The 17398-nt window shown below is 45.8% G+C and overlaps 1 protein-coding gene across 1 annotated transcript in view; it reads right to left on the reverse strand.

The window, feature by feature from the left end:
• The window catches only part of LOC135877483 (cytoplasmic dynein 1 heavy chain 1-like), an 88680-nt gene that overhangs the window by 56641 nt on the left and 14641 nt on the right, over positions 1-17398 (reverse strand). The window contains exons 5-17 of the mRNA XM_065402924.1: positions 13704-13890; positions 13230-13501; positions 12465-12692; positions 10296-11372; positions 9450-9629; positions 8609-8758; positions 3895-4041; positions 3566-3706; positions 3178-3354; positions 2938-3048; positions 2713-2832; positions 1691-1930; positions 479-634 (exon numbers count right to left, since the gene is read on the reverse strand). Coding sequence (XP_065258996.1) covers positions 479-634; positions 1691-1930; positions 2713-2832; positions 2938-3048; positions 3178-3354; positions 3566-3706; positions 3895-4041; positions 8609-8758; positions 9450-9629; positions 10296-11372; positions 12465-12692; positions 13230-13501; positions 13704-13890 — 3186 coding nt within the window. The remainder of the gene's footprint in view (positions 1-478; positions 635-1690; positions 1931-2712; positions 2833-2937; positions 3049-3177; positions 3355-3565; positions 3707-3894; positions 4042-8608; positions 8759-9449; positions 9630-10295; positions 11373-12464; positions 12693-13229; positions 13502-13703; positions 13891-17398) is intronic.

Here is a 17398-nt window from a genome sequence, read left to right on the forward strand (position 1 = left end):
AGGCAGGCTCCCCTGTCGACTCCGCGTACTGCTCTCGCCGAGCAGGATTACCGGAGTCGACGGCGAGCACTTCTGGGTTCAATTTATCGCGTCCAGACAAGACGCGATAAATCGAACCCGGAAGTTCGATTGCCAGCCGCCGAACTACCGCGTAAGTGTAGCCAAGCCCTTAGTCTCATCTCTAGTTAGTTTAATAGCCAGATTTCTACATCTTATAAAGCTGCCCTCAAGTGTCTGTGGTTGCTGTCTCAGTGGAAAACCCAACGGCTGAATGGGTATTGAGACTGAGTAACTCACCCCTAGGGCTGGACCATCCCAGTTAAGGATAGGGCACAGTGATAGGGCAGCATGAAGGGAGAACCATTGACTGCTATGCCTTCTCTATGAATGAATTGAAGGACTTCTGCCTACAAGAAGTCATCTGTCCAGAACCATTTACAAGCACCAAATTCATGGATTTTTTAAAAACAGTTTGTACCTGCACACGTTCTTCACTGCCACTGAGTAGTCCTGTATCTGTTAGCTCAAGAGCTTCTTTGGCCTTTGCACATTTCTCACGATCATCTTTCAACCTACCAAATTTCCCTTCGAAAATGGTAAGTGCTTGAAGAGCCTCCTCTGGACGCAAGTTTCCCTAGAAAGAACCATATGAAGGACAACATGGCACAGATGTTAAGAGTAAGGGTTTAGCACAGGGGTCTCAAACTCACTTTTCTCACTTTGGGAAAGGGGTGCAGGCTCTGGGAGGGAGTTTGGGGGCAGGAGGGGGTATATGGGAAGGGGGCCAGGGGGTGCGGCGCTTACCTGGGGGCCTCCGCGCGCTGCTTCCCCCAGACACCACCCCAGTAGCTTCCCATTGGCCACAGGGGCGCTCAGGGTGGGGGCAGCGTGCAGAGGCAAAGCCCCACCCCGCCCTGGGGTCGCAAAGGGGGCCTGGCAGACACGTGGAGCAAGCAAGCAGATGCCGCTCAACTCTACTGCACTGCCAGGGCCCCGGGCCATTGTAAATCGCCTGCGGGTGGCAGGTGGGGCCAAGGGAGAGACCCAGCCCCAAAACTGCTGGAGCCCTGCGGGCCACACTGGGGAGGATCGCGGACCGCAGATGGCCCGCGAGTTTGAGACCCCTGGTTTAGCACTTAAAATCTGTACAGAAACTACTTCTGATTAGCATCAGACACCATGCCATCTCTTCTGCTTTAAGGAATTTTCAGTTTCCCCGGCAGACCTTTAACTCTGGGTATATGAGTTACTGATCCCTTGCCTGGGTACGTGTCTAAAGAATCATCTTGGCAGAAGAGATTTTTTAGCAGACGCTAGCTAGTAATATTTACTTTAAGACACAGGCTCAGCAAGATTCTTCCTCTCACCAACTGCTCTATAGAGTGCACACTCCTTATTGCTAGTTAAATTTGTAAAAATCAAGTTACAATAGAGGTGTTTCTGTTTTAAAATGCAAGTTACGTCAGGGAAAGTGTTGGAGTTTTAAACCAAGAGCAAAAGACAAGGTACACTTTCTGCCAAGTCACTAGGAAACCCCCTAGAGAGGATTCACATTTCTGCATAAAAATCTGTAAAGGTAACAACTATGCCCCCCCACCCCAGTCTATTTCAGGGTTTACTGAACAACCTCTTTGTTACAGAATGCTAACTTTCAATAGTGAGTTCAGCAAAGAGACACGAAAAAACTCACTGTCACAGGCTTAGTTTTCTCCCAGTCAATCAGCAGGTCAGTTGTACGGCTCTCCACTGCTCGATCCTCTTGAACAATCTTCATTTGCAAGTTTGCTACTTGTTGCTGAATGGCAGAATCCTTGCGACGCATTATGTCATTGAAAGCACCCCACTCTCCTTCAATGTTGTCAACGTATAACCAGGAGGAAGGGAACTGGAACCTCTGTTTCTCTAGCAAGCGCTGACCATTGCGGTAAAGCTACAGTCCACACAAACATTGTTAGAAGGTAACCTACTTTAATTTCTCTGTTCGCTAGAAGTTCAATTAGAAATTCAGATAGCCAGAAGTTTCAAAAGAGAAATCAGCAATAGATCAGCCTAAAGAACCCTCAGAAGTATGAAGTAACTCAGTAAAGCTCACTATAGAATCTTGAAAAAATAACAGGAGTACTTGTGGCACCTTAGAGACTAACAAATTTATTAGAGCATAAGCTTTCGTGGGCTACAACCCACTTCTTCGGATGCATATAGAGTGAACCATATATTGAGGAGATATATATACACACACATACAGAGAGCATGAACAGGTGGGAGTTGTCTTACCAACTCTGAGAGGCCAATTAAGTACTCTTAAGTACTCTTACTTAATTGGCCTCTCAGAGTTGGTAAGACAACTCCCACCTGTTCATGCTCTCTGTATGTGTGTGTATATATATCTCCTCAATATATGGTTCACTCTATATGCATCCGAAGAAGTGGGTTGTAGCCCACGAAAGCTTATGCTCTAATAAATTTGTTAGTCTCTAAGGTGCCACAAGTACTCCTGTTATTTTTGCGGATACAGACTAACACGGCTGCTACTCTGAAACCTATAGAATCTTGGTTTGAAAGTGTTTATCTAGAAGAGTTACTAGGACAGGAAATTAGAGGCAGGGTTTCTCTTAGCAGGCTTAGACTGGTCATGATCAATTGTCCCCTCGCTGTAAAACAGCTTTTACGGATTTCCAGAAACAAGATGTTAGTAAGAAAGTGACAACTTACCTCAACTTGTTTCCCAAACTGCTTGATTTTACGTTTCAGGGATTGTACATGTGTGATAAATGTCACTGCATCTGATGTGCTAGCAGTGTCCACTAAATGCTGCTCCAACTCTTGACGGGACTGTTAGGGGGAGGGGGGGAAACAAAAAAAACAACAACAGTATTTTAAAGGTGGATGTGGCAAGTTGATTTTGTAATAAGGAATCATTGTTTGGACTATTCTTACCTTAGAAATTTGAGAGTGGAACTCTGTCATGTTCTGACCTAGCATTTGGCCAAATTTACTGAGTACTTCCTTATGCCAAGAGTCATATTTCAAGTTCACCTTAAATTGTACCTACAATCAAGAAAGTTTACTGAGTATTACTATTAGTTATGAAGTCTCATTTTAACCTCTATAAGCCCATTTTGAAGTTTATTTCTCCATGTTACTTTTACAAGATGCATGAAAGTTTCAGGTTCTTACCTTCCCATAGTCGATGATAACAGGTCCAAATTCCTTCCTCGTTTCTGCATTGTCAAAGGTTCCTCTAGCCTTCCTTATCTGAACTAAGAGGGCTTGCCACTTATTTAAATCTTCTCCAAGACGGTTGTATATGTTTTCAGCTTGCATATCCCATAAGCACTGGTACTGCAGCCACACCTATTAATAAGTACGTTAAAAAAATTCCATGTAAGTGAATTTTCAGAATGTAGATACTTTCCTTATTTATGTAACTGAATTAATGGGGATTACAGTAAAGAGGTAACATTATTGGATTTAGATGAGCTCTTCTATATCTTTAATCAAAGGTAATGCCCATCAAATGCGTTATTCTACAATTTCAAACTGAAAATCAGAACTCATATCCTACCTTAACATACTGTTCAACCTCTGTCACAATGCCCATAACTGCCGAATAAGACTCCTCCAGTGCTACAGGACCATCAGGCATCCGTGTTAAGGCATTCCGATAGAACTTCTCTTCCTCAGACAACTCATAGTGTACACCCACCTGACAAGACCCGCAATTAAATACAAGTTGCATATACCAAGTTCAGAACACAATGAGCAATTTTTGAAAATGAAAACTGGCCTTCATAACCATTAAAGATTACATTATCTGTATACTGTACAACTGCAATGCAACAGTTCTAGTTAGAGCCATTTTATTAGATTTATAAATAAATTTCTTATGCTTACCTGGTATCTTTGACTTTGAATTCTGGGTAGTGATAGTATTACCGTTTTCCAGGAAAACATTTCTTGATAGAGCTTATATCTGCATTCTTCAATTGGTGGATTCAAATAGATCACCTGGTTGGTTATCCTCAGTTCATGTACAACATTCTACAGGCATAGAAAGACACCCTATTCAGTTTCAATTTTGTTAAATAAGAGCTTCTGCGCCAGCTAAAGATACACAACTCAAAATACATTTTAGACAAAGCCTGCCCCTCTTCTTCTTTGAGTGATGGTCCCTATTGTATGCCACTGAGGGTTAACAACAAGCAGGGTGCGAGGAAGATGATGAAACCGTGGAATGGAGCACAGCCGCGCCAAGCGAGGTATCCATCGCAGAGTCTTGCACCAAGGCGTAATGGGAAGAGAGGTACGTACCGAACTCCACGTGACCGCCCTACATATGTCCGTAACTGGTACATTGTGAAGCACAGTTGTAGTCGATGCTTGCACTCTTGGGAGTGGGCTTGTACCCCAAGGCATGGGGACAGTCCCGATAACTGATAGTGTAATGCATCCCAAAACCCACTTAGAAATCCGCTGAATGGAGATCACTTGCCCTTTAATCCTTCCTGCTATAGTGATAAAATGTCTAGGGGACTTCCTGAATCAGCTCATCCTCTGAAGGTAGAAAGCCAGGGCCCAGCAGACATCGAGGGAGTGACGGCGCCATTCCTCTACTGAGGCGTGAGGTTTCAGAAAGAAAGCAGGTAAGTGTATGGGTTGGTTGAGATGAAAATGGGATACAACCTTTGGCAGAAACTTGGGGTGCAAGCACAGGGAAACACTGTCCTTACAGAACATGGTAAAGGGGAGGGGTCCGTCACCGTGACCCCCAGTTCTCCAACCCAGAAGTAATAGCTACCAGGAAAGTGACCTTCATGGAGAGGAGAGACAGGGAGGAGGTGGCCAGAGGTTCAAAGGGAAATTTCGTCAACACCGTGAGGAGAAGGTTGAGGTCCCATTGGGGGAGCAATGGATTGAAGGGGAGGATAAGTCCATTGGAGGTCCTTCCAAAACCTGGTAGTCAAGGGTGAGTAAAGAGAGTGCCCCTCCGCAGGAGTGTGAAAGGCACTGATAGTGGTTATGTGCACCTTGATGGAGTTGAGAGTGAGGCCTGACGTCTTCAGGGAGAGAAGATAGTCCAAAAGAAGAGGGATGTCCACATCTTCAGGAGCAAGACCCCTCTGTTGGGTCCATGAGGTGAAACACTTCCACTTGGCCCTACAGGACTGCTTTGTGGACTCTTCTCTGCTCTTCAAGAAGACGTCTTGTACTGATGATGAACGTTCCTGCTCTAGTGAAGATGCCCATCCAAAAAACAAGCTCGGATGTGAAGAGTCTCTGGATTGGGATGCTGGGTCCTGCAGCCATGTCGTTTGAGGAGTTCCAGAAAAGCTGGCTGTGGAAGCAGGGGGAATACGCTGACATATGGAGAAGAAGGGAACCCAGAACTGGCAAGGCCAGAGTGGCAGAGTGAACTTCATTCTCTCGCATCTGATCTTGTGTAGGATATGTGGCAGAAGCTCTAGGGGGGAAAATGCATAATTGAGCTGGTCTGACCTGCAGAGGACTAGGGCATCACCTTGGGAAAGGTCACTGAGCCCCCCTCTCCCTCAGAGGAATATTGGGTGCATTTGCTGTTGGCATGGGAGGCGAAGATGTCTCTGGTCAGAATCCCACAGTGGTTAAAAATGTTGGTGACCACGGTGTCGTGGAGCTCCCATTTGTGATCAGTCATGAATTTCCTGCTGAGAGAGTTCGCAATTATGTTCTGAGTTCCGGAAAGGTATGCTGCTGACAATGGGATCTTTGAGCAATGCACCAATCCCAAAGATTAACTGCCTCCGTACAAAGCGTCTGTGACCTCATGCCCCCTTGTTTGTTGATTTAGTAAACAGTGATAGTGTTGTTTGACATGATGAGAACATGACAGGAATGAATGAATGAGAAATGCACGACATGCTCTCCGCACCGCCCAAAGTTCTTGGATGTTGATGGGCATCCAGGATTCCCGAGCAGTCCAAGACTCCTGAGTCATGTGCTCGCCTATGTGGGACCCCATCCGACAAGTAACACATCTGCGGTGATAGTCATGCTTGGAGGATGGAAGGAATGGCATTCCGGTTCAGACCTGACCTGGATCCATCCACCACTAGAGGGAGGAGAGAAGCTCTTGGGGAACTGTCAGTAGAAAGTCCATGATGTAGTTCATGGGAGAATAGCCACAGCTGTAGGCAACAAAAGTGGAGACAAGCTCAGGCAGTAATGTATGTACAAGTCACCATGTGGCCAAGAAGAGAAAGGCAAGTCCTGGCCAGAAGAGAAGGACTGGAAATTGAAGTGGAAATCAGCTCTTGTAGGGCCTGGAACCTGTCCTCTGGGATGTGGGGACATGCTGATATTGCATTGATACAGACCCCAATGAATTCTAGGGACTGTGTGGGATCCAATTGATTTTTTGAGGTTTACACTCACCGCCAGGAAGGAGTGGAGTGTAAGCAGCATGGAGGTCAAGGAACGACCCTCCCCTTTGGCTGCTAGCAGCATGATCAAATCATCAAGGGAATATAGAGACCCCTTGGCGGTGGAGGTGGTCCACTGCTCCTGAGAAAACTTTGGTGAAGACTTGTGAAGCAGTGGCGAGTCCAAAAGGTAGAACCTTGAATCTCAGGAAACGTCTGTGGGTAGGATGGATATCCATGTAGAAGTAAACATCCTGCATATTGAGAGCTGTAAAATACATGCCTCTTTCTAACAAAGGAACGATGGCTGCTAGGGTGACCATATGAAACTTTGGCTTGTGTATGAAGCAGTTGAGATGATGGAGGTCTAAGATCAGTCTCCACATGCCCCTCTTGGGGACTAGAAAATAGGTGGAATAGAACACTGCACCCTGATAGGTCATAGGAACAGGTTCCGTCGCTCTTCTTTGCAGGAGAGAGTCCACTTCTAGGTCGAGTAAGACTTGCACTTGGTTGCTGGTGTGTAGATACCCAGTGATTGCAGAGCGGCTCTGGAGCCTTGGATGGAATGGAGGGAATCATCTGTCTTCTGACTGAAGAGATGAGACCCATCAAAAGGGAGGTCTTCTACTGGTGTTCTGGACTTCCCTTGGGAAACCTGACGAATGCAGGCATGACTCCCTCCACACAACGATCCCCGAAGCCATAGTGCGCGAAGTAGTGTCTGCCACGTCCACCGTGGCCTGGAGCATCATCCTTCAACTAGTTTCCCCTCCTGTAGGATAGCCTGGAAGCAGGCTTGATCCTGCTGGGGAAGTTTGTCTGCGAAGTCCCACCAACTTGCCGTAGGTGGGGAAGTTGTATTTAGCGAACAGAGCCAAGTACTTGGAAATGCGAAATTGGAGGCTGGCAGAAAAGAATACCTTCTGACACAAAATGTCCAGTTGCTTGCCCTCATTATCTGCTGGGGTGGAGCGTCAGCATTGCTGCCGGGCCCGCTCTGTCACTGCCTGTATGATGAGGAAATTGGATGGGCGGGATGAGAAAACAGAAAAATCAGACCCCTTTGCAGGTACACAATACCTCTTCTCCGCCCCTTGGGGCTAGGTGTGTAAGTGGCTGGAGTGTGCCAGACAGTCCAGGCCAGTTGAAGAACAGTATCACTGATTGGTAGAGCCATTCTGGCAAGTATCAAGGCGTGTAAGATATCAGACAGCTGGTGCTGTTTGTTCTGTACAGTAGAATGTGGAGGGTATTAGCCACCCTATGTAACAGTTCTTGGAACTGACAGTAATCATCCAGGGGCGAGGAGGGAGACAAAGACACTACAGCATGTGGAGATGAAGGGAACTGCTCTGGTTCCAGCGGTACTGTCAGAGTTGGACTAAGAGGAGCACCTGCCAATATTGGTTCAGAATGCCTACTCGATGACGGTTAAAGAGGTGAGGTAGGGAACGCCTCTCGAGTGGAGTGGGAAGGTTCCAAAGGCAGATACCAAGGCCATAATACCCAGTACGGCCAACCAGGCAGATCAGTTGGTGTGGAGGGCCCCAAAGAGCAGGGTACCAATAGTTCCGTTGCTGGGGAAAGGGAGGGTACTGCCATTGAGTCTGCGGAACCTTAGGGTAGTCATACTGGTTATGGAAGGGGCAGATCCTGCACTCCATCCAAGTCCTCCAATACCAAAAAATCAAAGTCCAGTTCGAATGGCGGTGCCCTCGGAACTGGTGGATCCACAGGAGCCATAGGGGAATGGGCGGGAACATGACCTGAAGGAGGAAAGTCTAATGTAGGAGAGCGTACCCCCCAGAGGAAGACAGCACTTGAAGACATGGAGACCTCGCCTCCCCCAAGGAAAAGAGTTCAAGAGGCTCAGGGGAGGACTCAAGTCTCCATGGTGCCCTTGGTACATGATCTGCAGTTGGAACTGGAGCCAGAAAGGGGGACTGCCTCAGTACCAAAGGTTCCCTTGACTTCAGCGAAGCAAGGGCGTATGTGTGGACCAAGAGATGCTACTACTTTCAAAAGCTCCAGCTTCTCACGCATGGTGTGTGCATATAACCCCCAGTGGAATACAAATTGGGACCATAACTTGAAGAACTTACATTATATAGCAATATGTACCACAAGAGTATTTTATTTCTACTCAAGATTCTGTATTGTCTTAGTTTAACAAAAAGCATAATGAGTAACAGTCAAATGTAACTTACTTTGATCTTTGGCTCCCCACCAGGCTTGTGACTGACTTGAGGCACATCTGTATCCATGTCAACTTCTGCTTTATCATCAGCTTGTCCAAGAAGAACTTGAGTCCAAGCTCTCAGCCCAGCCTGTAGACGAACTCCTAGTATTCGTTCAATCTAAGGGAGGAAGAAGCCATATTGAAAACAAATACAAAGAAATCTGGCAGAAAGACACTTATATCATGTGGTGTCTCTGTAAGACTCCCCCATTGTCAAGAAATCCCTGAAACTTTCAGATACAGCAGGACTCTTAAAAGGATGGAAATTCAGCCTTACACCTTAGAACAGGAGTGGGTTTTTTCTTTAAATAAACACTTTTAAAGCAAAGGAAGTTTATGTCAACATGTTAGACTACTGTTTAGAGTATTTAAAATCTATGTTTTAGGAGAGGACCTAAATGTCAGATTTACTGCCATGTTGTCCTAAGAAAGAGACTGCACCTTAGCATTATGATTAGTGTTGTCTGTATTAAGGTGCAGATGTTCACACACATTGGGGAACCTGTTCCCTACCGTGCCATATTCAACCATCCATTAAGCCTTTAGCTATTATCCTGTCAGCTGAAGAGCTAGCAAGTCTTCCCTGGAATCCATTAATTCCAGTCATCGGTAGCGAAGCACTCTTATCTGTCTGCCTAAGAGCCTGCCAAATGTCCTAAATAGCATTTGGTAGAGATATTCAGGAAGTGGCAAATAGATTGGAAATTCTTACTCTATGTCACTTGAGAGTGGTAGACCACGCTGTTAGTGACAATTTACTTTGCCACTTAACACCTTTGAAGGCTGTTCACTTTGAGTGAAAGACCTACCTCCATATCCAACTTATTGACCCAGATCGGCAAATTGGAATATGAATGAAGATTCAATTCATCCACAGCTTTTTGAACTCTGTTCAAGATTTCTGAAAAAGTCTTATGATCATACATGCAGGTTTCCAAGGATCGAACTTCCAGGTCTATTTTTTCTTCAATAATGAGCAGATCATCCACCTAAGGGAAAATTTAATGTTAGTACTTTGCTGATATCAATCTGCCATGTTGGTGAAAGTGATAAAACATCCCTCTCTCACACAAACAGAGCTACCTCCATTCTTGCGAGGGGGCAAGTCATTACTCTATTTTCATTCACTGAAGTCTCTGGGAACTTGCCTGATAATAGAGATGTCAGAATTAGACTAAGTTAGCACAAAAATTTGGCTAATTCCCTTAATCTAAAAGGGAGATACTTTTTAAAAACCTGCATGCATGTTTCTCAGTAACTGATGCTATACTAGAATATAAAGCATTAATACAAAGTGTGTTCATGTTATAATCACTAACTAAAAGGTTTCAGTAGCTACTTTACTAAATTAGCATTTTTTTATAAGATATGGTTTCTCTACCATCCCTGAAAAAGAACATTTGCCACATTACCAGGTAATAATCTGAGAGCATACATCTTATCAATGGTTTCTCTGTTCAGTGACTTCTTCAATACTATAAGACATTATGCAACTATTGCTTAGATCTCACACAGATTATTTTCCAAGAGGAAGACAGCTGTGTCCTGAATAGTATACAATCCAAAACTAAACTATTTTGTTGCTAATAAACTCAACTGCCACTGATATGTGCAGAGTCTCACTTAGAAAAAAGAACATAATCAGTAGAACAAACCTTTTCTTGGAAGCTGAAGACAGTCTCTGCTAGGCGTTGTACATAGGGGTCAAGTTTGTATGACTCCCACACCAGAGCAATACCTTCTCCAATCAAAGCCTGCACTTCCTTCTTTAGACCGGCTATCAGCAGAGAAATAGTGTTACGCTCTTCCACCTTCTCACAAGTACGTTCATATGTACGGACACTTTCAATCAGAGAAATAGCAAAAGGATAGAGCTGGTTTGCTTGGTGAGCTTTGTTGACAATTGCAAGTGGAACACGAAATCCAAACCATTTCAGGTTGCGCACTTCTTTTGAGAGTGTTATTATTTCTGGGAGAAAGTTGACTTTTAGTTTGAGGACATTTCCAGTTCGGCCTCTAACACGAGTGCTTTCAATAGTGAAGATACGGCCACACACACCAAGGTTGCGCTGCTGAACCTTCCTTGCCCAATCATCAAATATTTCTTGAGTGTTGAGCTTCATACGGAAGCTGTCTCCATCCTGCTTCAGCTTCTGACCTTCAACATGGTTCTCCCAACCTTTGCCAAGCACATCTTCAACACGCTTCATGTAGGCTGTGAGCTGTCGATCAATCTGTTTGGCCCAGATTATAGACCCGGACACGGGAGGCAAGTCACGAACATGACTCATTTTACAAGCCTGACTTTGTGGGTATTGTACCTTGAATTTGTCATGAAGAGACTCGATATCATCTTTTACACGCTGGATCAATTGTGTTTGATATTCACGAATAGCACCCCGAATGTGAGGTCTGACAAACAAAGCATTGAATCTGGAGAAGATCCTGAACATTTCATTAGCATTCTTTGCTGTGCCAAGCTGGTCTCGTAGACTAGCAGTTATTCTTGTTTCAACCCTATCAATTCTTTCATCATACCGTTTCATTGCTGCCTCCCAGGCTTCTGTACCTTCTTTAGAAACATCTAAGCCATCTACTTCTTTAACATTCTCATAAGCAAGATTTACTTCTTTAATTGCATTAGCATCTGCAGAATCAAAAAGGACTTCTGCTACCTTCATATCCTGGGGTTCAGGTACATCTCCTTGATTCTGCTGGGCAACAGCAGTGACCTGCATAAAGTCACATAGTTTAGTTAACTCTACAAGACTCACTGATCTAATGGTTTCTTTGTCACACACATGTTGAGAGTTATGCATTTTATGTACACACTAAAAAGACACATGCAATTAATTTTTTGCACTGTACTTGCAGTTGACTAAATCCTTTGGAACCTAACAGTGCTAATTTGGTTTTGGTAGGGTATTAGTCTGCAAATGAGACGAGGAGAGTATACCTTATGCTGCACAATGTTTAGCAATAATGAGATTCTCCACTTTAAACTTGTGATGTCGTTATTTGCCATATTCAAAAAACAAGCGATCCAAACTTAAAGCAAGTTATTGTATGCAGTATCCATTTTTTCCATCACATGGAAAAACAGGCCAGCATTAGCGTGCTTTTATTCATGGAGTTAAGTAGGACATATATTAGTGTATGTACACTTTAGCCTTATTACTAGCAAAACATGGAAGAATGTAATACCATTCTTCTCATTAATGTCTGCAAGCAAACTGAAAATGATTAACTATCTTTCACTACTGTCAGGGTATAAACACTGAATAATTTAAGAGGACTGCGCCGTTTGGAAAACTAAAGATTATTTAAAAACATGCCCTCAAGGCCTGAAAATAAATCCCTAGATTCTTTTTCCATTTGAAGAGAGATTATACAGAAAAAAGCATTGCTGTTTGCATGAATACAAAAGTGATAAGTTACAGATTGAATTGGTATTGGTACATTTCTAATGTAGCTGAAAATGGGTCTTTACCACTGTGTCACATATATCAAAACTTTGAAATAACTGTTTAACTTGCTACGGATCCAGCAGAGGAGCTCGCAGCTATGCGAGTGATTGTATATTCCTTTCCATGGTGGATTTAGAATGCTTCGAAGAGTTCTACCCAAATCCTAATGGTTATGTTTTGCACCTGTGGTTCCTTTAGTCAGCTGTTTGCAGGGAAACACAAGTAATTTTGCTTTTGTGAGTGACTAATGTGACTGGCTTGTGTCTGCATGTAGACTTTCATAAAGAGATGGGAAACTGCTATATCTTTACCAGATGTATAGGCAGTTCCCCAAATTAGGAAGGAGTGGAACTCTACCTGAGGTCTTAAGACTCTCACAATAACTGCTCTCAGCTGCTCATGCTGGCGCCTGAACTTCCTCATTTGATCAAGACGAGCCTGCAGTTTCCTGTGAGCAGGATTGATACGCCACACCATCTTCAGATTCTCTTCTCTCTTTCGCTTCACAATGTCTCTCAGCAACACTTGTACTTTCTCATATTCATCATCCCAAGTTTGGAAGACTTCAAAACATGCAACCATAACCTGAAAGTTTAAGAAACTTGTTTGACTCTCAAACGACATGCTCTCATATTTGCATTCAGTGTGTTACGTTCGCTATTACTGCCTTTGACACCCTAGACCAGGGGTGGCCAACCTGTGGCTCCAGAGCCACATGTGGCTCTTCAGAAGTTAATATGCGGCCCTTGTATAGGCACCGACTCTGGGGCTGGAGCTATAGGTGCCAACTTTCCAATGTGCTGGGGGGTGCTCACTGCTCAACCCCTGGTTCTGCCACAGGCCCTGTCCCCACTCTACCCCTTCCCCGAGCCTGGAGTGCCCTCGCTCCTCACCCCCCAGAGCCTCTTGCACGCCACAAAACCGCAGATCGGGCGGTGCGGGGAGGGAAGGGGAGGCACTGATTGGCGGGACTGCCAGTGGGCGGGAGGCGCTCGGAGCAGGGGGTGGGGGAGGGGCGCTGATGGTGGGCTGCTGACATATTACTGTGGCTCTTTGGCAATGTACATTGGTAAATTCTGGCTCCTTCTCAGGCTCAGGTTGGCCCCCCCGCCCTACACGTACCTTTTCAAACTCTTCATAGGCAACATGCATCAGTTTTCTGGTTCCCAATACTTTAAGTAGCTGAGAACTCAGGTCTCTTGAAATGGCTTCCACTAGACGCAGTGCCCTTTGAATGGGGTACTTTGTATTTCTGATTTTTCTCAGATGGGTGAATATTGCCACAAGTGCCTGTCTTATTTTGTCCAGTTCAGTAGCAGACAACAAGTCATTCAAAGGAAAGTCTTTCATCAGTGGATTGTAGTCATTTACAGTTTCCAGTGCCTGTTTTAGACCTAAAGACAATACAAGAGAGTTAAATTTAATTGACCTCTTTGTGTCAATTCCATCTGGCCAGTTGAAAGACAATATTTTTCACTTCATACAAGGTGAAGCTTTTTGATTGCGATGTTGACGTTTAACTAGTGTAACTATATCACAAGAGCTAAACTTCCACAGAACCTGCTCATTAATCTACAGCACATTGCAATTTCTTACCTGTGTCCGTGTCAAAACTGACAGTAGCATGAAAACGTTTGCCATGTTTCAAGATATCTAGCGTCAGGAGGACTTCTGGGCTTTCACGCTTCTCCTGAATGCGGTACAGAGCACGTTCCAAGTTCAGCCAGAAACTAATTTCCTGTAAAGCCGTGCCTGACGCAGGATCTCGATCCAGTTTGGTCACCTTAAACACAAATGAAATGTTGAAGAAAGTGACATGCTTTTGTTATGTAACTGTTAATTGTTTTGCACTTCTATTAAAAAACTGCCTCCACACAACTTTAATAGTTCAACATGCCAAAATGGAAAGATCTAGTCTACACTAGCCCACTGCAAGCAATTCACCAACAACTGTAATAGTGGACGTTGCATGCAGCAGCTGTACACAAAAGGTGTAAGTTACAAAATGTTCCTAGGATAAAAAGAGCCAAATTAAAGTGTTTTCACAGGTGAGCAAACATATTTCTTTAGGCTTCTGGAGGTACACTGGAGAAGGTGCAAAGCTGTTACCGTTGCCAAGTGGAAGGGATCCCGTATCTACTTGGGGTAGACTGAACTCATTTAGACATAGGAGTTGTGGTTGCTTTAAAAAACAAAACAAGTGTAGTTGGTACCTTATCTTCATTTGGTTTTAGTCACCATGAGTTATGCAGAAGGGCATTGACCAAAGCCCCAACATAAGCCATGCTCTTTGGGGAACCTGCTGGGTGTACTAAATCAGTCCCAGAATCCAATGACTGCAGGAGCCGGCAATAAAATGAAAGAAGGAAGCTGTGGCCTCATCCTTTGCCTCAGTATATCCATGCAGGAACAGTGACAATTTGGCCATGAGAAAGTAAATAGCCACTATTTCATCCTTATTTAGATTATGCCTGTGTGTGTTGCACCAAGTGGTGTGCATGCATCCTATGAAATCTTAATGTATTGCAAACTTATACCTTAAGGATAGAGCAGCCAGAAATAATACAAATTATTTCTAGCACTAAAAAAAAAAAAAAAAAATCAAGACTTGACACATATATTTCAAGTTAACTAAGTGTCACTGTACAGTAGCCTCTTCAAAATTTATCTTCACCACAACTAGAAAAACTCCACTCCCTCTTGGCAGATAGGTATTATGACCAGAGAAGTGAGCCAACTCAGGCAAGGGAGTCAGTGGCTCCTTCTTTTAACTCAGGTAGTCCCAGGCTACCTAGTTCCCTGCCTTCACTGTTTATTTCCCAGCACAAACAGGTTGCCAAGGACACCTGCTTGCTTTCTCTTCACAGACTGATAACACGGTGATTATCAATACATAGTACCACACAGGTCTAAGCAAGCTTACTTCACTCTTTAGGCAAAAATCCCTGGCGAGAAACCACTTAAAAATAAAGTACTAAAAAGCTTATGAGGAACCCAAACCCTAACACGGACTCTGTCAGAAGCAGTCCTTCAACCCCTGCACAACCTAGGGGAGTCGATCTGGTTATCAGCTCATCACAGCTTCTCTCAGAACCAGCACACAGCCTCTTGGGGACTCGGTAAGCAAGTCCTTCCAAGCCTTCCTTAAGGACTGGGGCCCTCATGGACCGAGGTCCTGTCCGCTAGCTGGATCAGGAAGTCATCCTGGGTCAATGTGAACTCACACTATTCATCCAAATGTCTTCTCTTTGCTAGTCTCTCGAGAATCCGGTTTGAACTATATCTGGGGACAGGGATGTGGCTTCAAAGGGTTGATAACCAGAGGAATTACATTACATTACCCCTCCCCTCCTAGTGGAAACCCCCTTAATCTTAAAACTTCACGATCAGGTTCCCCATCAGGGGGTAGGACACAGATGGGACTAGAGCTGAGTCCGAAGGAGCAAGAGGACTATGAGAGACAGCAAGAGCCTGAGAAAGAGCTGCAGGAGAAGCAGAAGCAGCATGAACTGGCGGTGGTGGAGCAGAGAGGCATAAGGGACTTCCCAGGGGTGAGTGGGGATAGACCCTGGGGTGCCAGTTCAGCAGGGAACCTCAATACTAAATTGCTGCCCCTGGTTAAGGAGCGGGGGGATGTGGATGCCCACCTTACTGCCTTCAAGCAGGCTGGTGATTTGAACGAGGGGGGCCCTGCAGAAAAACCCTGGTATCTAGCTCCCTTGCTGGGTCCCAAGGCCATAGACGCCATCAGCCTGAAGGGTGGGGTGGACAGGCTTCCATTCCTGACCCCAACCTATATGTCTGCGTGGAGTCTCCTGGGCTCCCTTGGACCCCCAGTGGAAGCGGAAGGTGATGGTCAATGGGAAAGACATTTCTGGGGTGGCGAGACCCTGGGACAGACAACTGTTGTCAGGCCCCAGGTGGTGCAGCCCCACCAGATGCTGAAGGGTTGTGTGATGTGGGTGAAGGTCCCAGGGATGAAGCCCCTCGCCCTGCCTATGGCCCAGATCCCTGTGCAGACACAAGAGGGGTCGGGCTGGCTGGTATTTGGGGTTCTCCAAGATATCGGCTGTGAGGTCCTGTTGGGGGATGACTGTGTCTCTTTGGGACAGGATCCAGGCCCTGCTCCTGTAACGGCTGAGGATTTGAATTTGAATCCAGGGAAACAATTGGCTAAGAGGGAAATGGTCAGTGAAAATGCATATGACCTGGCTGGCAGGGAGGTGAAGCTCCAGGGCTCAGGATACCTGCCTGCCTGTAACCAGACCCCTGGGGCTGAGTGGGACAAAGAGATGCTCCCCACCCCCCCTGCACACCGGAGAGGGGGCTCACACTGGCTCTGATGCTGTGACCAAAGCAGCGAGCTGGCTGCTTACCCTCACTGGGACAGCAGGGGCAGCGCTGAGCATGGTGGGAGCCGAGACCCCATCTGAGTGAGGGGACACACAGGCAGGGCAGGTCCCACTCCCTTCCCCAGCAGCTGAATTCCAGACCGAGCTGCAGAAGGATCCCTCCTCGGAGAAGCTGAGGGTGCTGGGCTGCCTCAAGGAGGCAGGACTCACAGTAAAAGCTGGAAAGCACAAGGTGGGGATGGGAGAGGTGTCGTACCTGGGCCACAAGGTGAGAAGCGGCTGCCCAAGCCCAGAGCTGACCAAGGTCAAGGTGGGGGCTCTTAACCAAGAGAGCCCAAATCGCAACCCTCCAGACTGGAGCACTGGATAAAGACCCAATCCCAGTTTGAACCCCAGGGGCACTAGGGTGGCAAAAGGGCACTGGCCGCATAAGCCTTCCCACATGTGGCCTGCGAGTGCCATCGAGCACACCTGACCTATGGGAGAGCGTGAAACTGGAAGGGCCTGGTGTAACTCCTAACAAGGAATGGGAGAGATGCTGGAGCATCCATGGGAACGTTGGTGGGTTCGAACTTCCCCAGGTCACCGGCCAAAGTGATCCCGCTCAGTTCGGTCTCGAAGGGGGGAAGAGATGTGACGAAGTGGGAATGTTCTTAATGTTCTCTCTGAATACTGTGTGGGTGCCTCAGTTTCCCCTATGCAGTTCCTAAGTATCTAGGTGGTGGGATAAGGGTGTGTGATTGTCGCAGAGTCCTAGAGGGCCAGTGTGATGCTGTCTGCAGAGAGAATGGCCGACGCCCTGTCTCCTGGCAACTGATGGCTTGGGCCCCTCCTCTGCAAAGGTGCCAACTGAAGGTGTTGGAGAACAAAGATCAGGTGACCTCCTGGCCCGGGAAAGAGACAAAGGCCAGAGGAGGGGCTGGAGAGTTTTAGTTTGGA

Source organism: Emys orbicularis, chromosome 4, assembly GCF_028017835.1.
Source record: "Emys orbicularis isolate rEmyOrb1 chromosome 4, rEmyOrb1.hap1, whole genome shotgun sequence".
In the NCBI taxonomy this organism is placed as follows: Eukaryota; Metazoa; Chordata; order Testudines; family Emydidae; genus Emys; species Emys orbicularis.